This window comes from Morchella importuna (assembly GCF_003444635.1).
Source record: "Morchella importuna strain M04M26 chromosome Unknown Morimp01GS045, whole genome shotgun sequence".
NCBI lineage: Eukaryota > Fungi > Ascomycota > Pezizomycetes > Pezizales > Morchellaceae > Morchella > Morchella importuna.
This window is the reverse complement of record NW_025763442.1, coordinates 48205-70673: the sequence shown is the minus strand read 5'-3', so window position 1 is coordinate 70673 and position 22469 is coordinate 48205. Positions and strand designations below refer to the sequence as shown.

The 22469-nt window shown below is 46.6% G+C and overlaps 8 protein-coding genes across 8 annotated transcripts; 5 read left to right on the top strand and 3 right to left on the bottom strand.

Annotated features, from left to right (window-relative positions):
* Nucleotides 1–3369: 3369 nt before the first annotated feature.
* On the top strand, nucleotides 3370–4560 carry LAJ45_10369 (uncharacterized protein; the record flags this gene model as incomplete). The annotated part of the gene is made up of 1 exon (XM_046119895.1): nucleotides 3370–4560. One exon carries the CDS (start codon nucleotides 3370–3372, stop codon nucleotides 4558–4560), a length of 1191 nt encoding a protein of 396 aa, XP_045966873.1.
* Nucleotides 4561–5078: 518 nt separating this feature from the next.
* On the bottom strand, nucleotides 5079–8817 carry LAJ45_10368 (uncharacterized protein; the record flags this gene model as incomplete). The annotated part of the gene is made up of 8 exons (XM_046119894.1): nucleotides 5079–5210; nucleotides 5264–7226; nucleotides 7610–7763; nucleotides 8016–8217; nucleotides 8282–8437; nucleotides 8495–8523; nucleotides 8586–8730; nucleotides 8794–8817. 8 exons carry the CDS (start codon nucleotides 8815–8817, stop codon nucleotides 5079–5081), a joined length of 2805 nt encoding a protein of 934 aa, XP_045966872.1.
* A 622-nt stretch (nucleotides 8818–9439) lies between these two features.
* On the bottom strand, nucleotides 9440–10849 carry LAJ45_10367 (uncharacterized protein; the record flags this gene model as incomplete). Its single annotated transcript, XM_046119893.1, has 9 exons — nucleotides 9440–9572; nucleotides 9631–9752; nucleotides 9817–9916; nucleotides 9970–10159; nucleotides 10243–10276; nucleotides 10335–10370; nucleotides 10437–10526; nucleotides 10613–10765; nucleotides 10829–10849. 9 exons carry the CDS (start codon nucleotides 10847–10849, stop codon nucleotides 9440–9442), a joined length of 879 nt encoding a protein of 292 aa, XP_045966871.1.
* Nucleotides 10850–11089: 240 nt separating this feature from the next.
* LAJ45_10366 (uncharacterized protein) lies at nucleotides 11090–11617 on the top strand (the record flags this gene model as incomplete). Its single annotated transcript, XM_046119892.1, has 5 exons — nucleotides 11090–11167; nucleotides 11249–11280; nucleotides 11335–11401; nucleotides 11521–11530; nucleotides 11592–11617. The coding sequence occupies 5 exons, from the start codon at nucleotides 11090–11092 to the stop codon at nucleotides 11615–11617; spliced, it is 213 nt and encodes a 70-aa protein (XP_045966870.1).
* Nucleotides 11618–11974: 357 nt separating this feature from the next.
* On the bottom strand, nucleotides 11975–12953 carry LAJ45_10365 (uncharacterized protein; the record flags this gene model as incomplete). Its single annotated transcript, XM_046119891.1, has 5 exons — nucleotides 11975–12027; nucleotides 12087–12171; nucleotides 12232–12487; nucleotides 12641–12806; nucleotides 12908–12953. 5 exons carry the CDS (start codon nucleotides 12951–12953, stop codon nucleotides 11975–11977), a joined length of 606 nt encoding a protein of 201 aa, XP_045966869.1.
* Nucleotides 12954–16791: 3838 nt separating this feature from the next.
* Nucleotides 16792–19281, top strand: LAJ45_10364 (uncharacterized protein; the record flags this gene model as incomplete). The annotated part of the gene is made up of 7 exons (XM_046119890.1): nucleotides 16792–16796; nucleotides 16927–16997; nucleotides 17068–17299; nucleotides 17379–17613; nucleotides 17676–18942; nucleotides 19003–19191; nucleotides 19250–19281. 7 exons carry the CDS (start codon nucleotides 16792–16794, stop codon nucleotides 19279–19281), a joined length of 2031 nt encoding a protein of 676 aa, XP_045966868.1.
* Nucleotides 19282–20518: 1237 nt separating this feature from the next.
* LAJ45_10363 (uncharacterized protein) lies at nucleotides 20519–21413 on the top strand (the record flags this gene model as incomplete). The annotated part of the gene is made up of 4 exons (XM_046119889.1): nucleotides 20519–20687; nucleotides 20769–20786; nucleotides 21231–21275; nucleotides 21403–21413. The coding sequence occupies 4 exons, from the start codon at nucleotides 20519–20521 to the stop codon at nucleotides 21411–21413; spliced, it is 243 nt and encodes an 80-aa protein (XP_045966867.1).
* Nucleotides 21414–21438: 25 nt separating this feature from the next.
* LAJ45_10362 (uncharacterized protein) lies at nucleotides 21439–22131 on the top strand (the record flags this gene model as incomplete). The annotated part of the gene is made up of 1 exon (XM_046119888.1): nucleotides 21439–22131. One exon carries the CDS (start codon nucleotides 21439–21441, stop codon nucleotides 22129–22131), a length of 693 nt encoding a protein of 230 aa, XP_045966866.1.
* Between the last annotated feature and the right edge of the window lie 338 nt (nucleotides 22132–22469).

The window sequence follows — 22469 nt, the reverse complement described above, 5'->3', positions numbered from 1 at the left end:
GTTAGCATCTCATGGTCAGTGGCTGGTAATATCCCGAGATATCGTCGTATATATCTTATAGATAGTAAACAACGAACTTATTAAATAGCTATTACGATGCGGGTTGATCACCTACTATGATGGCTTGGGATCTTTAGACTCGCGATCGTGCGTGTAGTTTTGGTTGGTGAGTGTGGTTACGCGGTGGATTCGTGTTCACACAGGATCACTCGGCACTTCCAACGACCACTAATGTGGCGCTGGCGGAGTGCAGGCGAGGTGTCTACATATATATTGCCAGAGTAGCGCAATCAAAAAACTATACTCATAACTCATAATTACATAAGACAGAAGGACTTTGTGAGGAAATTCAAGGCATGAACCCCTTCTCCATTATGTCGGGACCGGCTAGTCGCTCATGTCACAATTGGTAAGCATAGTTCCCTTGCTGGATATGCAATTAATGAGCGTCTTCAAAGGAGGTGGTCTTCAATTTCATCCACCCGCAGCTAGTAGGGCTCGGGGTGATCACGTGAACGATCGGAAGACTATACTAATCTCCAGACGCCCCCCCCCCCCCCTATAGAGCCCGAGGCGACGTTCCGTCTATAACCGTCTTTCAATTTCTTAATTACAGAATTCTATACATGAGTTCCGGCCTATACCCAGAGGTATTGCATCAAGACAGATCGAGGCAGAGGCATGCATGTACCTGCGTCGAGGCAGTGCGAGGCGGAGATCTACAAAGCTTAGGCAACTAGCTCAACACATACCATCCTCTTTGAAACTCCCCATGAACCAAAGCAGACTGATCCGGAACTCCGACTCCGGCTCTAGGCGTACATAAATGTCTAGATTGGACCGTTCTTTAATCCTCCCTTCGTCTCTTGGTGGAGGCTGTTTATCTACAGATCTAGATATCATACATGCCTAGCAATAAGTACTGGGGTGGTATAATTTTTATTGGACGAAGTTACTTATAATTACATGTAATGGGAAGAGAACAAGCACATAGAGACATGTATAGTACCTGCAAGTGGCATGTCTACATCCCCACCATGTCCTCCGGGCTATATTAGATATTTAGGACATATCGATCACCGGTAGCACAGGCGAGTGAGTGCATTAACAATCCCGATTATCATTAAATTAAACATAGCAAAGATATGCTTGAAATTCTTCAGGCTGCTCCCGCTGCGCCACAATTTAAACACCCCTGTCAGAGATGAATTGATACTATATCCTCTGCAGGAACCTCTAAAGTCTATTTAAATGTGCCTGGATTGTGGTGACACACATCAAACGTATAGAAATGGTATTATCAAGGTGCTGGAGCTCTGGGAGCAAGTTGGTATGTTAGTACCTCACTTGTACTGAATAATGATCGTAAATTCTGCGCGTTTTCACCAGCACACACCCGCCATCAACGCACCTACAATTAAACAGTCACAGCTTACCGATACAGTTTTGGCCTGTGCATCCTTTAAAGACTGATATCTCCAATGTAGCCGCTAATAATGTACGGTAGCTTTGATCGTGATGGTTCCAGAATGTGACATCCATGTACATATGTAGCATGTTCGAGTACAAGGGGCGCTATGATTTTGAAAATGAAGGAAACTAATCGTCGTGTCACCAAGGCCACTCAACTTGATACTTGTTCATCCAATCCTTTGTAGCTTAAAATCTCTCATCAGCATATTGGTCGTACGTTGCGCGTGTGCGAGTAGAACGCCGTTAATATCAACCATGAGTTGGTGATCAAGTAAATCAGATGTGATGTGACCTAAGTTTGATGCAGGTACCCCACAAACATCCATATTTTGTCGTCGTTGATCGTTACCAGTGCAGCGCCACTGGGATTGATATTTCTCTTCACCTAACTTCACCGCGGGTTTATAATCGTTTTGGAGAACCTCGTCCGATACAGTTGCCGGCCACTTCCCTCTATTTTCTGCTCTTGCACTATCTCCGAGCTCAAAACCAACCCTGTGTGGTCGGGGACATGGACTTATAGTTCAGGCTATCAATATATCGAGGGCTTATGCTTCGAGCGGTATCAGTCCACCTATAGCTAGGTTTCGCCATAGCCTGGAACTCGGATAGCCACATCGATTGCTAAGGTCACAAGATATCGAAGTACATACCGCTTTTATCGTTAGTGCATACTTGAAATTATTTTATCCACTACCTTCGCAAGTTTGTACAACCATTGGATTTGCACCAAATAATAACGCCGATGATTTTCCGGGGTAAAGCATTTGTTACCTACTACAATCAAAGTGTAGGTTTCATAGAACTGCTTGATCAGAACCTCGGAGTCCGATGCCGAGTACTGCTTTCTAATAGGGACCTGAAATAACTGTCCCTTAGCCTCAGCCCTCGTTTCTCTTCCTTCCTCCTTGAGGCTCATCTTCTTCTCTGAGCCTAGTTACTGGTGACTTGTACATGTACATGTGCTATTCGCAGTATTAGCTGATCTGAAATTTGAGGGTTTAAGAATGAAGACCTTGCAGGTTTAATAGTAACAAGTCCCTATTAAGGGAGGCAGATATGGTTAGTGGTACAATGCCCCGCTTCTTTATTTAAGACTAGCATGTTTGCCTGCCAATATAGCGTGGGAAGATAACTAATCACTTGTAAGTGGACGGATAATATCGAACACATATAGGTACACATACCACTGATACCAGCGGCAAGTTAGGACCAACATCACCCATAGCCAGGGGCGTGAATCTGGGGCAAGGGCAAGGTTTCGCAGGGTGTGGGTAACACCGGAGTAGGGAAGGTTATTGAAGCCATCCACCAAGAAGATCCTTGGCTGTTCCTTGCATTGTCCTAACTGGGCGATTGCCAGTGAAACCAACCTGGTTATTTTGACATGTGGACCTCGAAGACAAGATTATTATACATAGCTTCTATTACAGTCGTTTCAGCAGACTTGAACTTGGATTACCGTTGCCCCGGATATCCTTGTTAGCTCTGGAAAGATACAGTAGTACTTGTAAGCACATGGTTTGTTTGTTAAGGCCCAAATCGCATTTTTTTTGACAACCCAGTATATCCCTTCACTTGGTACACTTGTTCCGATAATCCTGAAGCAATATTAGAGTTAACATCTAGAACCCGACTTAACCCAAAAGAAAAAAAACAGCTTATCCATCCGTCACTAACGATGTGGATGTGGTGTGCCCCTCACATTCGGGAAAAGGATATAAGGCCAATGATTCTGCCCAAGATCAAGTTTATGTAAAGCACCAAACTCACAAGCTTTCTTCTCCCTCTCAATCTCGGGTAGGAGGCCATTCACTCTTTATCCTCGAATCGTTTCCCTTCTCCGGTACCGCATAAGGGTCCTTTTGCTTCCCTTTCTATAAGCATTCGGCCGAAATGAAGCTTTCCGCCTTTATCTATGGCTCAGTCCTAGCTTCCCTTCCATTGTTCGCCAATGCCTGGCTTCCAGAGGGCAAAATCCGCGGCGTGAACCTTGGCGGCCTCTTCGTTGTTGAGCCATGGATGATGCAAGACGAATGGAGCGCAATGGGTTGCGCTGGAAAAGTTAGCGAATTCGACTGTGTTCTGGCCCTCGGCCAAACTGCAGCCAACGCTGCCTTCCAGGCGCACTGGAACCGCTGGATTACCAAGGACGATATCACCCAGATAGCCAGTCTGGGCTTGAACACTGTTCGTATTCCTCTGGGATATTGGATCTACGAAGATATCGTGTATAGCGACAGTGAGCACTTTCCTCAAGGGGCCTTCCAGTATTTGGAGCGTGTGTGCATGTGGGCAAGGGACGCAGGGCTTTACATCATTCTCGATCTCCATGGCGCCCCCGGTGCACAGCAGGCCCAGCAGCCTTTTACGGGGCAGTACGCACCCACCGCTGGATTCTATGTGGACTATCAATACGAGAGAGCCTACAAATGGCTTGAATGGATTACCAACATCGTCCATACCAATTCCAATTTTGCAAATGTTGGAACGATCCAGCTCGTGAACGAGCCCATCCAGAACTCTGGAACTGTTGCAACAATGATCTCCCAGTACTACCCAACGGCATTCAAGAGAATCCGGGCCGTTGAATCGGGCCTTGGTATCACAGCCAACAACTACGTCCACATCCAGATGATGAACGAGAAGTGGGGGTCGGGAAACCCCAATGCCAATATCGATAACCTCTACTTTGCTTTCTACGACGACCATCATTACGTCAAGTGGACTCCGGGTGTCACTGTTTCCCGAGATGGGTATATGCGCCATTCGTGCACTGATGACCGCAGTGGAAACTGGCCTGTTATCACAGGGGAGTGGAGTATCAGTGTTGCTGACTCTGCTGAGTGGAATGATGAGTTCACACTTGATCGTAGTGACGCGGTTGAGTGGTATCGTAAGTGGTGGGCGGCCCAGTTCTTGAGTTATGAGAAGATCGATGGGTGGATTTACTGGAACTGGAAGGTAAACTGGATTGGAGGGAGAAACGATTGGAGGTGGGGATATCAGCAAGCTGTAGCTGCTGGAGTTATCCCGACAAATCCGTTGGATGCATATAGTTGGAATGTTTGTGCTGGATACACTTGATACCTCTCAGGTAGTGAATTCCTCTAGTTCCGTCCGGAAGAATTTCTTTGTTTATGTAATTATGAATTTGTATATTGGGATAGGGTATGGTGTATAGGATGTGTTAAATTCGTTCGTTATAACCCTTTCATCCAACGTAATTGTCGAGTGATTAATGGTGAAGTATTATTATTCACGTAACAAGAAAGGGTTTGTGTAATCACAATTTATCACTCGGTTATTCCACTGGTGTTGTTTTCCTTAATAGGCAATGTAACTGCTGATTACTCTATGGCGGTGAAGGGATAGAATCCTGACCTTCGATAACTGGGCATAAAAGGAGGCCAATGACCTACAGTTCAAATCTACACCCTATCAAAACAAAACCAACTCCCCCATCAAAACTAAGATCCAGATAAAAAAAAAATACAAGAAGCTACGATATAAAACTTGGAGGTTTGTCTATGTACTAGGAGGTTGTATACTCCGGCGTGTAATGCAGGATTATGAATTTGCGCTAGTGTGTTTGGGAGGTGAGATTATGCGACAGTCCCGGCCATGGCCAGCAACAATGTATGAGCAATGACGTGCAGCGACCACAATCCAACTTTCTTGAATCGCCTTCGTCTAGCTTGATCATCAACCACACTGCGAGCAAACCCTTCATATGTCTACACAGATTTCGTTAGTGACTATCGGGAATGCTCGAGGGCGTGAGTAAAACCTCAGCAGACAAGTCGTCCATCAAACCACTGTCGTATATTGTCCAACTACCGTCGAACTCGTCCAGCTTCTTAACAACACGGCAATTGATGGGGATATATGTTTTTCGGCGATTGATGTATGCCACGATTGGTCTTATTAGTGCGTTGTTGACATAGCTTAGGTCTTTTGTGAATAAAGGCACAGAGGCGCGGACGTCGTTTAGCTGTATTCGGAGGTCCATTATAACGTACTTTTCGGCTTTCCTATCTTCTGCCTTTCCATTGTCGTTGTCAAAGAATTTTCTGGATGAGTTCGGGGATACTGTAGCTTCCATTCGCTCGACGATGTCCTGGACTAACTGGGTAAACTGAAGATCATTCTCTGCAGGGAACATGATGTCTGCAACGATATCAACATTTCCACTCTGTATCCATGAAAACATCCCTCCAGCACCGTGATTTAGGTGGTCGATTTCTAAGCCATCAATCCGGAGACGGCTGGTCTTTTTCCACAGACTGGGAGTACGGGAGCCATTGTCCCTCAGCATCATCGAACTTACACCATGGCTCTGCCTGGGATGTATTGTGAATAATGAGTCATCGAAAGAGCCAGACATCATGTTTGCGCTCAAAAAGTCGTAGAATAGCCATTGCTTCCTCAGTTGCGGAAGATCGCAAGAAAATATACTGAAAGAGAATGGGCGGAACCCATCTGGCTGCTGTACTGTTACCAAAAGATCTTCGAGCTTGAAAGAATCGATCTCAAAATCGCCTGGAACATGTTCGTGTTTGAAAGATCTGGGGTCAACACCCTCATCCCAGCTGACATGAGTTCGGTCGATTACCCCACGAACTCCTTTAATCTCGACATCCTTGAGAAGACCCTTGCCATTCATCCATTTTGTGAAGGAAAGGGTGACATTGACGGCATCAATAGTAACATCAAACTGGGTATAATTCGTATCCTCCTCTTCTGCCATAACCATATGGCTATGGTCCTTTCCACTTGTTTCATCTGCATGAGCTGCTGCAGCCGCTGCAGCCGCTGCAGTGACTGAGGATCCCTTACGAACGTTTTTGTTGCCTTGCTTTTCTCGACCAGGTCTACGGGATACAAAGACGTTTTTGAATGTGATGCAACCACCTTTCCAGCTGGGAACGATGGCTGACTCAAATACGACTTTGACCCCAGTTTCCTTCGTAAGATAGTTACCCACAGCTCTAGCAAGAGATTCCTGCGCGAACACAGTATTGACCAATAATATGGTCAATGAAACAAAAGTTGTGGTCCCAAGCACGATCCATAAAACCTGGCCTAGCAGTAGCCACGAGAAGAACGCGCTGAGATCGTCCCAATTATATGGTCTCATCTGTCGTATCATGGCCCATTTCGTCCTGATCCTCAACCTCTGAAAAAACCCGGTTGCTGCTGCCAACATCTCATCCTTTGTTGGCCGGTGGATGTGTGAAATCCGGTCTAAAAGTCTATTCTCTTCGGGGTTTTTATTCGATACATCTCTTTTTGCCGACTCGCCTCCTTCGCTGCTGTTTTCTTTCCCATCATCATTTTCACTTGCATTCCCGTTATCGTTTGCATTAACACCAATGCCCCTACTTGTATTCCCTACCCCCCGATCAATCCCACTATGAACCCCTCTCCCATTCCCACTTGCGCTGCGACTCCGGAGCGGTAAAGAGCCGGACCTTATCTTCGATAGAGTTTTCGGCTTTCCCCCAGTGTGGATACACCTAGACCAAGCAGCGCCTGCCATCCTCGACATCTTCCGTCGATCCAACACACTACTAGATGTCAAAATCCTGTCCACTGTGTTCGCAGCACACGATTTGGCCTCCGAGGTGGCTGCAATTGTCGGGGCATCTGTCCACACACAAACCCCCGCGAATCCACGAGAAATAAAGCATTTTGACCTTGGAGACCATAATGCCGCTGCCGCCCCAGCGGATGCAGAGAGAAATCGAGGCCTGTGTGAAAAGGAATGTATTGGTACTCGAGAAGCGCTTCCAATTGATGCTGAAGAAGCTAGAAAAGATAACAGAGAATTATGGGGCAATGGGAGGACAGCGTCCCAAATGCTGGCGTACAACCGACGGCCAGGACTTATGGCCATGTTCTCACCGGCATGGGTTCGGCTGAGGATATTATGGAGAAGGGTCAATGGTTATCGAAATTTGCTTTTCCGGGGGTGTGGTTTGCGGGGCGGAGAATGACGATATGATTTATTTTGCGGTTGCACTTTCACAAGCGAGAACCGGATTGGAACTGCTGCAGGTATTGCAGCTAGCTGCAGAAATCTTCTTTCTTGAAAATCTCAGTTCCAAGATTCCACAAAGAACAACATACCTACAATTGATTGACGTGTTTAGTTTCACCAAATTGGACCGTGTTTTGTACATAGCGAGAGTATCCTAAAGTATCGTCGTCACGTGCCCGCGCTTCGTTGCTCCATAGAATCTCACTCGACCCCGCTAACACCGGCCATTTCATTTCGCGTTCTTCGGCTGATTAGGAAATTTACAAAGTCGTTACAATGTAACAAATAAAATCCCAAAACAAGTTCATTTAGTCTTATAAACTAAAAGAAGGCCTTCCACCTCTTCCTAAAACCACCTATCTGTCGACTCGAGGCTAAAGAATGGAGACAAACTTATTTCTTCAGAGCATTTGTGTGCCAATTGCAATTGCAATAGCTAAAGAGGTCCAAGCAAAAAACCAGAACGAGCAATAGGCAGATTCAGCCCAAGAAAAGGCACCGTTAACTTCTCCAATAGGTGTTGGGCGTGCTGAATGCCCTGTCGGTGTGCTGTTTGTAGCTGGAATAGCACCTACGTGAAACTTGTTGTATGCATTAAAAGGGTTCGTTTCAGACTTGACTACGCTCGAATCTTCTACAACCTTTGCCAGAGGACTTTCGCTCGGGGTATCAGCTACACCCAGGCTCTTGGTCTCGGTGTACTGCAGATGTTGGACGGAGTTAGTATGTATGGCTATAAATGCAAAGGGAAGTGCCAAGCCTTACTTTGTCGGAGGTTTTCAATTCGTAAGATGATTCTGATACAGATGGGCGTAGTTCGGCAGGATCGAATTGGTCTTGCATTACTATCCTGCAGTAGTGTTGGCATGTGGGAGTAGGGTTGCCTTCCCCCAGCTGCGGATGTGCCCTTTGGCATTTCATCTGGTTAAGAAACCCTGATTAATAAAGAGAGGCCAAATAATTGTATTGGGGGCTTACAATGCAATCTTTAATCTCCTCTGGAGGTTCTAAGCCGTCATCGTGAGCGGATTTTCATACAGGACTTAGTTCTGACTAGGACCAAACATACCAGTAGAATGTAGTTCTCGCCTCACGAGTCCCGATTTGAACCTGTTTATGAAAGGACCCAACGCTTTATCGTAGCAATTTGAACGGCACTCAGTATAGCCTCTCATATCCACAGTAGGCGACATAAATTTGTCAGTGCAGTCAACCTAGCATCAAACGTAAGCGGTCTTATTAGATTTAATTTGCACGTAGAGAAAGGCACAACATACCACACACTGTTCTGTAAGCAGCATCTCGGAATCATCGGGGTTCTAATAGATACTGATATCAGCTATCCAATTGGAAGATATAAGAGATAATAAAAAAGGATTGGGGATAGATACTGGGCTTGCAAGGCAAGAATCATGACAATCGGTGTCCATGTCAAAGTAACCGTGAATCCAACAAATCTCTTTACATAATGATAATTTATCAGCCACAATCGGCGTGATGCCGACAAAAAAGAGCGTAATGAGAATCAAGAAAAGCTTCATGTTGAAGAAGAAGCCAGTAACGTTGCGGTATTGGATTTGTGTAGGTAAAGGGAAATGCAAAGAAACGAGAAGAAACGGGTTGAATCTCAATTATAAGTTGTAAAAGAGGAGTGGAATTTCTCGAAAGGAAGAATTGGACAGTGGGCTATATAGTGTAAGGGAGCACCAAAAAGCTACATATAACTCGACTTGTGGGGACGCGATTTGGACACATATCGGTATCCCAAGCTGGATAAGCTTAAGAACACAAGCGACAGGTTTCTCGGTGGCTAGCGTTATATATAGCCATGGACGTGGTGCATAATCTATACTGATTATATCGATACAATGCTTGATCAATTACTTCATATAAGGATATCGCGTCTGTACAAATTATGTACCATTACAACTTTGCCTTGGTCTGAGAAAATGCCACTTTGTTCTTAATGCTACCAACACCCTCAAGGCCAATCTCTACAACATCTCCGTCATTAAGCCACTGTTGAGGTGTTTTACCCATCCCCACACCTTGTGGTCTATCAGATAATTATCAGCTATTGATCATTCTTCGCATGCGAAAGCTAAGTCACTTACGTTCCGGTAAAAAGAATGTCGCCAGGCACTAATGTGGTTCCTTGGGACAAGAAGGCGATTGTTTTGGCTACTGAGAATATCATATCTGCGGTTGATGAGTCCTGCATAGTCTTTCCATTGACCTAGACACAAAATCGTAAGTATTTCTCGGCTGAGAAGAGCTGATCATCGCCATGATATGCATACCTTTGTTGAGATTCGAAGGCTTTGAGGGTCCTGGATAAGTTTAGGGCTAATGATAGCTGGCCCCATAGGTGCCCACCCATCGAATCCTTTACCCAATGACCTGGACCTGAATTAATAGAAGAACTTTCATGCTATTACAGCGCATTTACTTACCATTGACCGCCTCCTTTCTTCAATTGCCATTCTCTGTGGCTCACATCATTTCCTACCGTGTAGCCTAGAACATACTCCAAAGCCTTATCCTCCGAAACATCCTTTGCCTCTTTGCCAATAATAGCGACAAGTTCGCATTCGTAGTCGAGACCCGGGTCAGATTGGACAATAGTGTGAACGGGAATTGGATCTTAGTTCGAGAATTAGGACAGCTCTTCTAGAGTGTTTTCTAGACTTCCTAGTATCATCCGAAAAATGGCCTTTAATACATACCTGAAGGTCCCGCAATTGAAGTAACAGGTTTGTACTGATTCACATCAGCACAAGGAAATTCAAATCCATCAGAAGCTAGGCCCAGAACTCACGAAAACTACAGGAAACTTTGGAATTGGCATGTTTGACTAATGATAGTGATATTAGTGCCAGGCTTAAATCTGTAGAAGATCTATTTATTTGGAAGGCTATACCTCTTTTGCATGCTGCGCATAATTGAGACCTAAGCATCTTACAGTCTTAATATCTTCCAATGCAAGCGGAGACAGAAGTTTCCTGATATCCTGATTTAATTATAATTAGTAAGCTATTTATTATGCCTTATATAGGGTGATGTGGTATCGTAGGCCCATTAGTGTAGATATAATACCATAATCTTCTCAGTAACATTGTGGTTGGCATTAAATATATCTCCTTCAATAAGCTTGGCCTTGAGCGCCTTGGACACATCAGTAACTCCGTGGGGGAGAATGGCGTCTCCGTAGTAAGTCTTTCCGTCGCCAGCCACGAATCGGACAAGGCGCTGTGCCAGCAGGATTAGAAACAATAAACAAATATATCACGGTAGTAGAATATAATGTCATACCGAGAATGTACGAGATGACATAGCGAGAATGGTAATTTGGTTGAAGATGATAGAACTCTAAAGTTTTTGGAGTTAATTGACTGTTGAGTCGAGGTCTCATCGCTGTTAAAGCTACATCGGCTAACCGGCTATCCTCCCCACGCGTAACCTACCGCAGTACGCCAAGGCACAGCGTGAATGGACAGAGCAACCTCCGCGAACGATCCCCACATATATCAGTCACTCAATTCAAGTAGCCGCGCTTAGGGCTAGATAGTTGGTATGAAGCGAACAGGCATACAGCGAGATGTTCTCGCGTTATATAGACTTTGCTTGAGAGAAGCTAGGAAGAAGCCATCGGTATGTATCAGAGTATGGCGGCACTTCTATCCCTTTGCCAAATGATATTCGAGTGGAACGAATGCTGTCTGACACATACAGGATGCAAGGGAAAATTTCCGCAACTTTGCCAGGTTTGTTGATGTTTAATAAATGCCGTCATCTAAAACACTCTAAATGATATGCAGGGACGAGTTTCGGGCGCACCTCGATATCAAGAAGAAGGACTTTGCAACAATTGAGCACCTATTAAGAGTAGGACAGAAGAAATTGGAGACTTATTCGCAGCCGGGAATAAAGAATATCTTTCGTTGATTTCATATAAGGATGGAGGGACGGATCCCTATTTGGTTCAATTGCTCTTTATTGTACAGCTCCTGTACGGTATGATACACGGGCAATGCTTTAGATTGTTAAGGGAATTATAATTAATAATGCCGTACAGTTTATCTTCAATCTCGCGCCAAGTAGTTATACGAGTTGAGAGATATGCAAGGCGTCTATATATATCTTTATCGTCACAGGGAATATCACCCGAGTTTCCTTGATCACGTTGCATGTCCTTGTCTTCTTGCTTTCATCCTGCCGAAAAATAATATTTCCATGATATACAAATAACGGACTTCTAAACTGCTTTCTGCCAGTCAAATGGCAGCGGACGAGAACTCTGTGACTTCTTGTCTTCGCTTTCAAGCTCAAAGCACAAAATAAAAACGGAATTGGCGGATAAGGACAGGGGAAATCACAATGGTGTGCGGCCGATAAAACCTATTTTGATGTTGGGCCAGTTGGGCCGCCACAGATTGCCCAATGATTCGTTTATGATGTCTACCCGATGATACCATCCGCCCAGAGCTTTCGCTTCGCACCCATTTCGACAGCTGTAGCCCGACTTAGTCTTCTAATCTGGAGATATTTTCGATTAAGAGCAGCTACTCACCTGCTTCACCCCAGTCTTCCCCGTGATTGTGGCCATCTGCGGTTAACCCAGCGCGTTTCTTCGCTTGGTCTTCATTGAGAACGGTCTTCAAAATAAAGTTAGAACTCTCGCGTTTCGTTGGTATTAGAAGCAGATATTTTCCTACCAGCAGCCCAAAGATAACTGGGACACCAAAATCCAGTTGAAGCCTCATCAAGCCCCGGGAGACTGACTCCGCAATGTGTTCAAAGTGTACTGTATCACCCTTTATCAACACCCCGATGGGAATGATAGCATCGAACGGTCCTTTGCTTGAGGTTCCGGAGGTGGAGCCGGGGATTGGAGTTGAACTGCGACCGAGACCCCCAAGCAGGTCTCCAGAAGGAGCCGAGGAAGCTTGGACCTGAGAGGCAGCATACAATCTGAATGATCAAAGTCTTAGATATCGGCTTTATTTCAATTTATAAAATATCACATTGTATTTATGTGGGATGGATGGATGGATGGATGTAAATATGCAGTAGTTCTCTCCAACATATCAGGGAATAATGATAATATGGGAGGTGTTCTCAAACCGTTGAACGGCTATGGGTAGTTCCCAGCTACCAGGGACGCTCTGCGTAATTATATTCAATGGCTTCACACCACGTTCTAGAAGCTTTTTCTTCGCGCCTTCCACGAGAGGTGTGATTAAGGTAGGATTCCAGCGGGCGTGCACGATGAGAACACGGAGGTTGGTTCCTGAAAATTTATTTATTGGAATCTATACTGAAATTGTGGGGGTACTGATTGGCAAGAAGAGGAACAGTAAGCTAAGGGAATGGATGCAAAAAAAAACATACCATCCAATGCTTCAACTTCACCAGGACCTTTAGTGCCAGAGAACATCTTGATTTTGTTGTATTTTAGTGTGAACAACGAGCTGGTGGATAATTGGATGGATCGATTGGTTTGGACGAGAGATGGGGAAGAAAATGAGGATGGAAGAGCAGTCAGTGGTGGTAGGAGGTGATGGTGGTAGTGGGGGGAATATGTGAGTGTGGGACGAGGGACAACGCAGAGCAAATGGGGGACAGACTCGGTGGAGGGGTACGAATAACCACAGATTAGGGGTCCGGGGAACGAACGAGGGCGGTTGAAGAAGACTCGATAAGATAGATATCTCTAGCCCGATTAGCGGATCTACATACCATTTCGTAACTCGCGTTAGCTACCTACATGTAGGTAAGCAAGACAAGAGACGACAAAAAGCTTCTTTTAGCCATGCATTAAGATCCTATCCGAGTTCTTTTTACTATTCAATTCCTCTTTCCTCCTCGTCGACTCTTGTCTGTCTGATCACTGGCAGCCACGTCACTCGGGTCTTTAGCTGCACAACACACGTGACGAGTGCCAAGACTGCTGGTCCAGATTAGGTACATGTATTACTACTACATGATAGTAGGTACAATGATATATCTACATGTAGTACAATATATTGAGGAAAGGAAGGTTTATGATGGTTTTTTTACTATATATAGGTTGCGTACCATCATAAATTAAACTAATATGCTCACAACAAGGATCCCGGGAGCCAGGGTCTCGTGGGGCAGAATCTATCATGGGAATATCAAGATTTAAAAAGGGGTACAGTCGCACCTCGCTATGCCGGATGGCCAAGATTCACCAAATCTTGTACGGGATGGCAAGTGTTTCTGAGAAACCCAGGATAGCATATTAATTTTGTAGTAGAAAGGTAGAATTCCGTACGGGACAGCAAGGGACCCGGCATATTGAGTTCCGCCATAGCGAGATGCAATTGTAGAGTCAAGCGTATAGCCACATACGGATACATAAATACCATACCGTGGTATCCTCACTGCCTAAGTATGTATGTGGCTTGTTGGTAGAAATGGAGGTAAAACTGTTACCACATTAGTATGGGATTACAAGAACATACCGTATTTTAGCGGAGTATGCGGCACTGTCAAAGGCTGCAGTATTAATTTCATCCCCTGGGCTCGCGAACGCTTTCTTATGCACATACATGTAGCTAGACTAATGTTCCTTTTGCTCAGGTTATGTAATAACAAGTAGAAAGCTTAAAATCCATCCATCTGCAGGAGACCATTGAACTAGAGTTCTAAGCAAGGTATAAATTAATGGAGCTTAGCTGTGGGAATTAAGGCAAGTAGCCGGGTCGATGTTTGGACCTCCTGCGGAGTACGTTAAGGTTCGTTCAATGGCGCATTTGCAGTAAATGAATGAATTGACTTGCGATTTGAAAACATTTAAGTGTACGACTTGTTATACGTCCCACCTAAGTTTTCCTTTAATTTACGTACTACTGATGACGTTTATCAAAATCCCTTTCTTTCTGATCATAGGCTCTAATTGAGGGGTTTCCAAACATCAACTCTGCTAAACTGGCAAATCTAAACCCTCCTGACACACATGAATGACCCTGGACCCGCAGTACAGGCCCGAGAAAAGCAAGAATAAAACACATGAACTGTTTACGGGATTAAGCATACACACGGAAACAGATCAGTTACCTACTTCATGATCAAGACTGTCAGCCCCATGGCCCATTCCTGTCATATATGTAGTTTGTGATTAGCATTACTGAGCAGTGAGCACTACTGAAGCACAATAATTTAATCGCTTCCCGGCCCCTCTCACCGAGTCAAATCTCAGCTGAGATTCTCTGCCGGTAAGCCACGGGCTTTTACTCGCACCCAAGCGAAACAATAACATATCCTGGTTAGCTCACGGTTCAGCCTTGTCCTGTATGTGAAGTACGATATTACCTGTCAGTCTTTCATATCACGCTGACGAGCAGCAAAAGACGATATCTTAGTAAGTTAGGATCATTGTATAAGCACATATTTCATGATTCCAGGCCAGCGGCATGCGGTAGCCAAGCTTGAATCCTTGTAGTAGCAAAACTCGTGATCGTGACACAGCTGTAGGGCTGGAAACACGTTTTGGTCAACCAATCTAATAAAAGAACAAAGATACTCTAAATCAGCCGCAAAATTGTTTCACTCATTATCGTCGATGGATCTTGCCAAAAATCCAAACCCCTCAAAGCTTACCTAGACCTTCCTTTGCTCCGGGCCAAAGGTTCCTACAAACATCTCTGGCGCGTGGTTTCGTGATCAATTGCGCAAGTTACACAATTCACTGCCAAAAGCATTTCGGTCGTACGAAATTTTGGCTTTCGTTGGAGTCGATCCTTTTAAAGTTGGGAAAAGAAAGTCTCGGGGACATCCCGAAGCCCAGCCTAACCCTTTGCAGACGCCGAATCAAAAGAGAAGGAAAAGTTTTACTTTCAACTCGGCAAATTCGGTCAGATCATGAGCTGAACCAGGTTTCTTCTCGGGAGGATTATTGCGGGTATCTAATGAAGACACAGGGCCGATGATTGGGGTTGGTGAAGGATGTTTGTTTCTTTTTTTAGTACATCTGTCGTTGCTTGCGAATAGTCAGCCGCTTTTGAACATGGACAGACCCTTTGTTCTTTGCATGAGAAAAAAAAAAACTAGCTTCCCGGAGCTTTGAACTTTTGCAACGGAGGGTTATTCTTTTTTAATCCAAAAACAGAGCCCGCCATCCGTGCCGATTAATGACCAGATATGCGATATAGAACTAGTAACAAGCAGAGTAATAACACATTGGTACCTCATGGCATACTAGGGAGAGCTAGAAATAGTTGTACCTAGGTATTTAGGTATCATTTCACCCCACTCCCCACTTTCTATGAGCTTTGTTTAAGCCGGATTGAAGTCCTTTTTCCTATTTCTAGAAACACAGCCATCGTATATATGTAAAGAAGCGAAGAAAACTAGTGACCGCATGGAAAGCTACCCATGAAAAGGAAAGCTGTGAGAGAACGCCGAGACACAAGGTATCAAAAAAAAGAAGAAAAAAGAAAACGGGATCCCTTTTTAGAAATTCTGATAGAAAATAATGAGCTTCGTAATTGTTAATTCTCGCCTTCTATTCAGTGAGTAGAAATACTCACCAAAATGTCTAAGATATTGCGTGGCAGTTCCAGCGCACGTACAGGCCTTTTTTTTGCAGCGCTAGATTGAAATCTAGATATACCTCTAGAAGGACCGTGAGTAGCATGTGATCTAATAGGTGATCGGAATGCAAAGGCTTCTGTACTCCGTATCTAGCAGGTCTGAAGTGGGGAAAGAGCTGATCGGATTCCCTGTGGTCTGGTGGCTGCACAGAGTGGGCTGCGGCAGTCTTTCCCTGTCTTTGAAAGGGCCCCTTTCCGCCCCAAGGCTGGGCGTGCATGGGGTAGGAGGGGCTACGAGGGGTGTGGGTGGACCGTCGCGTTGGATGGGATAGCTCAAGCTGCTGTGTGCTGCAGCAGCCCGCCAGACAAGCAAGCAGACACGAGAACTTCCCCCTCCTCTACTACGATCTGATCCTCCACCTTCAATTCTCTGTCTCCACGCCCAGTCTGACTAGAGTACTTAAGAGCCCGCAATCCCTCCTACTCTGCCCGTCTTTCTTCCTCTCGCTCAAATCATTCCATCAACCCCACCTATCCACTTAACCTCCTCCAATTGCCCTCGTTGATTCACCTCCAACGATCTTCCCATCATTCCATCAATCCTATCGATTAATCAATCCATCAATCCATCAAGAGAATTCCCTCATCATCATCACAACCTCTATCTAGGTTGAATAGAATCCTTTACAGACTTATTTTCAGTTTATAGATATCACAATGTGGTAAGGAAAGCCCAAGCAGCTCGATCCATCCCCCCCACTAGCTCCCTAGCAAGAAAAAAATGAAATCGAAAAAAAAAAAAAGTGAAAGAAAAACATTTTGAATTGTAAGCTAATATTGTTGATCGATTAGTGGAATTTTCGGATACATCAATTACCTTGTTGAGAAGGATCGTAAATTTATCCTGGATACATTGATCCAAGGTAGGCTCAAAAAAATTGTTACTATTTTCGGTACGGAATTGACAAATCCGCTAACTGATAATTCTTTTAGGTCTTTCTCGTCTTGAGTACCGTGGATATGATTCAGCAGGTGTAGCGGTTGACGGAGATAAGGAGGGCGAGGTTTTCGCTTTCAAGGAGGTTGGAAAGGTTGAGAAGCTCAAGCAGCTCATCCATGACTCCAAGCCCGACCTTGATGCTACTTTCGTTTCACACGCTGCCATCTCCCACACCCGATGGGCCACCCACGGGCAGCCCTCGCGCGTGAACTGCCACCCTCATAGGTATATTTCCTTTAAAATAATTGAAATATGAACACGAATTGCGCTAATCAATTGTTTTTTTTTTTTTTTTTTAAATCAGGAGTGACCCCACATTCAGATTCACCGTTGTTCACAATGGTATCATCACAAACTACAAGGAATTGAAGGCGCTTTTGGAGAGCAAGGGTGAGGTTTTTGAGAGTGAGACCGATACCGAGTGCATCGCCAAGCTTGCCAAATACATCTACGACCAGAACAAGAGCATTGACTTCACCACCCTGGCAAAGTCCATCATCTCAGAGCTCGAGGGTGCTTTTGGACTTTTGTTGAAGTCTGTACACTACCCCCATGAGGTCATTGCTGCCCGTAAGGATCCCCTCTTGTCATCGGTGTCAAGACCTCAAGGAAGATGAAGGTGGACTTTGTTGATGTTGAGTTTTCCGACTCAATCCCTCTTCCGGCCGAGCAGGCTTCACACAACGTTGCCTTGAGGAACCTCAAGTCCGGTCCCCAGAACAGCTTGGCTCCTCCGGACAAGAGCCTTCTTCACAGATCCCAGTCTCGTGCTTTCCTGTCTGACGACGGAATGCCCGTGCCTGCTGAGTTCTTCTTGAGTTCCGATCCATCAGCTATCGTTGAGCACACCAAGAAGGTTCTCTACCTTGAGGATGATGACATTGCGCACATCCACGAAGGCCAGCTCAACATCCACCGTGCTGGAAAGAACAACGGTGCTTCTGCCATCCGTACCATCCAGACATTGGAGTTGGAGCTTCAAGAGATCATGAAGGGCAAGTTCGACCACTTCATGCAGAAGGAGATTTTCGAGCAGCCCGAGTCGGTTGTCAACACTATGCGTGGTCGTCTTGACGCCGTGAACAAGAAGGTTACCCTTGGTGGTCTCCGACAATACTTGAGCACAATCCGCCGCTGCAGAAGGATTATCTTCATTGCCTGCGGTACCTCATACCACTCCTGTATGGCTGTGCGAGGAATCTTTGAAGAGTTGACAGAGATTCCGATCGCCGTTGAGCTTGCCTCGGACTTTTTGGACAGGCAGGCTCCGGTATTCCGTGACGATACCTGCGTGTTTGTTTCCCAGTCTGGTGAAACCGCCGACTCACTGATGGCGCTGAGGTACTGCCTTGAGCGTGGGGCCCTTACTGTTGGTATCGTTAACGTTGTCGGATCTTCAATCTCACTCCTCACCCACTGTGGTGTCCACATCAACGCTGGTCCGGAAATCGGTGTGGCATCAACAAAGGCCTACACATCGCAGTTCATTGCCTTGGTCATGTTTGCGCTGTCGCTGAGTGAGGACCGTGCGTCAAAGATCCAGAGGCGGGCAGACATCATGGATGGTTTGGCCAACATCTCCAACCAGATCAAGAGCATCTTGGAGCAGGACCAGGCCATCAAGCAGTTGTGCAAGACCTTCTTCCAGAACCAGAAGTCGTTGCTTCTCCTTGGAAGAGGTAACCAGTTCGCTACCGCTCTTGAGGGAGCGCTCAAGATTAAGGAAATCTCATACCTCCACTGCGAGGCTGTCATGTCCGGAGAGCTTAAGCATGGTGTCTTGGCTCTCGTTGATGAGAACCTGCCCATCATCATGATCTTGACCAGGGACGAGATCTTCAAGAAATCATTGAACGCTTACCAGCAAGGTAATTTCATACCCAAAGACGTCCACTAAGAGTCTGAATCTATGCTAACGTCAAAATTAGTTACTGCTCGTGGTGGTCGCCCAATTGTCATCTGCAACAAGGATGACGAGGAGTTTGTCAATGAGAAGTGCGAGAAGATTGAGATGCCGACAACTGTCGACTGCTTGCAGGGTCTTCTCAACGTTATTCCCCTTCAGCTTGTTGCGTACTGGCTTGCGATTGCTGAGAACCTTAACGTCGACTTCCCAAGTATGTTCATCCCTATTATATCCTTACTCAGTAGATACAATTCTCTAACATTCAACAGGAAACTTGGCCAAGTCCGTTACTGTCGAGTAAATGCGCGGGGTTTTCATTATGAGGGAGGGAAAAATGGCAGTTTTTTTTTTTAATGAAGCGGTGATTTTCGTTTTTTTGTTGAGGGCTTTCCGAGCAACAATACCCGCTAGGAAAGACTTTCTTCTGTTCTTTTTGGTTTAATCATGAATTGTGGAATCCTGTCCCTCGTAATTGGGAGCGACTGCGTTAGATTTGGGTTTTTTTTCTCGAAGTGAAGCAGTAGTTGTGTGTGACTCTTTCTTCATTATGCATGTCGCGTGTGGTTTCTCTAGAGCAAGTAGAGTAGACTCTAGCATGACCAGTCTCTTGGGTTCTCCAACATTGCTGTGGTGGTGCCAATCAAAGTGTGTAAAGAAGAATAGATGTAGGCAGCCAGGTTGATTCTGCCTTGAGCGATTGAAGACCCCTAGGAGAAAAGAAGCGAATCTGCGAATTACCGGTCGGTACCTGTCCATCCTACTGGCCCAGCGGGAAGAAAGGAAAGTGGGAAGTAAAAAAAAAAAAAAAAAAAGATGCATGCATGCATGCATATAACCTTACCCTTACCCTCGATCCTGTCTAGAATCCAGATGCAATTCCTCGGGCCAAGAAGTAAAGGTCTGTTTCTCGCAATTCCGATGGCGCAAACACGACAATTGCAAGCCCAATAACGGCATGCCAGCCAGAATCCCATGGTGACGTCAAAGCAGGGGGTATTGGGTGGGATGGACTTGAAACTTCTTCCCCCCTCCCCTCCTCCCCCGTTCGTGAAGAACTTCTTTTTTCTCCCCGCCGGTGTTGGTTGTCGCTGTCTCGCTTGTGGCTGAGCGCCGGCGGGTTTGTGCGTTGCGTTGCGTTGTGTCTGGCTGGTTGTTTCTACCGCACCCACCATCCCAGTTAATGCCAACGCCAATGCCAGATCGTGAGAGCGCCGGAAATCTGGCAGTGGGAAGGGAAGGCAAGGCAAGGCAAGGGAAGGATGGGTGTGGGTGCCGGGCGGGAAAAGGAAAGAAATTAGGACAGCCCGGCTACACAAGGATGCCAATTCTGGTTGCGCGTTCTGTCTGTCGCGCGTGTATATAAAAGTAAAAATGGTCCGCGGTACAGTACAGTACAGTGCTGTCTCATGTCGTTTCCGCTATTTTGGCCTCTTTTTTTTCTTGCCTGGGCGGGTATGGATGCATGTACATGTATATATGGATGGCAGTAGGGTGGTAGGGATTGCACTGTGCTTTGGAATTGGGTGTAAGTGCCCTACATGTACCGGGTGGGTGCTTTAGGCAGGCAGGCAGGTGGTAAGGATTTGTGCCTGGGGTGGAAGAGTGGTAGAGTGGTTGGGGGGGACGACGTCACTGAGGTGGTGGGTGAGAGGACGAAGAGCAGTGGACGAGTGAGCGGTAGAGCAATAGAGCAGGTAGACTCGCACAGTAGGTACCTCCATGCACATGTAGACGGCCCTCAGCAAGAACACCGTCTGATCGGCCAGCTGCTAAACTAAAGAAATCAAGGCCACCTTTTTTATATCTGTGTCTCTGTGGTACCGCCCCGCCGCCGGTGTGCTGCTGCTGCTGCTGATCATCTTCCTCTTCTTCCCTTCCTCTTCATCTGGGCGCCTGTTCCTGTCTCTCTACTTCCTCTTTCTTTCTTTCTTTCCTTTCCTCCTTCTTTCCTTCTTTTTACTTTTACATCCCTCTATCTTCCTCGACAGTGCACTCACTGATCGTTCGGAATTTCTATTTCCACTCTGGATCCCCTCGTTAATTAATATCCATACACGGCGGCATCTAGGTGTCCTTGCGATAAAGTTGTTATTGCGGACTACCGACTCTTTCCCGCTCGCGGCATTTCGTCCCCTCTCCTCCCCCTCCTCTCGACTCCCATTGAGAAGAAGAAGCGTTAAAGCGGGGGACCAGCACTAGAGTGGAGTGTGTTGTTAATTCTTGTCATTGTGACTTGTTATTATTACCTAGCTGCCTGGCGGCTATCACCAGTTCACACCTCATCATTGATCCCAGGTATGTTCTAAAAGCACCCGTTCGCTCGTTCGGTGACAACCCAGCGCAAAGCGTCAATCCGCCCGCCAGCCCACCCACCACCACCGCCCTCACCTCCACACCATTGCTAACTCCCGCCCGCCCGTAGCTCCCCAATAGCTCCCCAGAGTCACCGCCGCCCACCATGTGCATGATCAAAGTGCGCCCCGAGATCGAAGAACCCGCCGTCGTCCCCGCGCGCGTCATCCGCCACAACAGCAGCGCCCGCCGCAACAGCACCCACGGCTCCCGCCGCTCCCACACCTCCATCCGCAACTCGCGCAACCGCTCATCCCGCTCGCGCTCGCGCTCCCGTGACCGCGAAACCACAACCGTCATCGAAACAATCAAAATGCCGCCGCCCCCACCCGCAACCCACAGCGTCGACCGCACAGAGACAACCCACACAATGATCATCCAGGGCGGCGCCGCCGCCGCGCCCCCGAGCGACTCGCACTGGGGCAGCAGCGGGTCCCCGCGCGCCAGCGTCATCAGCACGCGCAGCAACCGCGACGTCGACTACTACGTCGACTCGTCGGCCAGCCACGCCGGCGGCCGCTCGCCGCGCGCAAGCGGCATCCGGTACGTCGACGGCGGGCCGCGCGGGTCGACCCATCGCATCACGGACGGCGCGGGGAGCAGCAGGGGCGAGCTGGGGTACTCGGGCAGCCAGCGCGGCGGTGGCGGGGAGCGATACGGGTACAACAATTTCCATGGGAGAAGGTCCGGGAGTGTGTCGTATGTGAATCCGCGCCATTCGGCGGTGTCGCAGCGCTCGAGGGAGACGAGGGAGAAGGTGGTGGTCGTGGATGAGCATGGGAATGAGAGGTACTATTAGGGCGGGAGTGGATACGTGGGGCGGGCGGGCGGGAACTGGGGTGGGCGACCCCACCACGTGGTGATGATTATGGGACTTTTGTTTTGGGCTTCTTTTTTGGGCTTGTTTAAATTTGCGCATATGCGTATCCTGTTTGGAGGGTTTGAGCGCCGTGGTGGTGATTGATCTATGAGTGGGATATATATACCGGCCATCACAGATGCGCCGAAAGAAACCTTGGTTAGAGGGAGATGGGCATTTGCGATTGACGGTAATGAATATTATGAAATCCATAGCTTTTTTCTTTTTAGCGGGGGTCTAGTTTGCAATAATGTATTTTCCTTCAGTTTCTCTTTTTC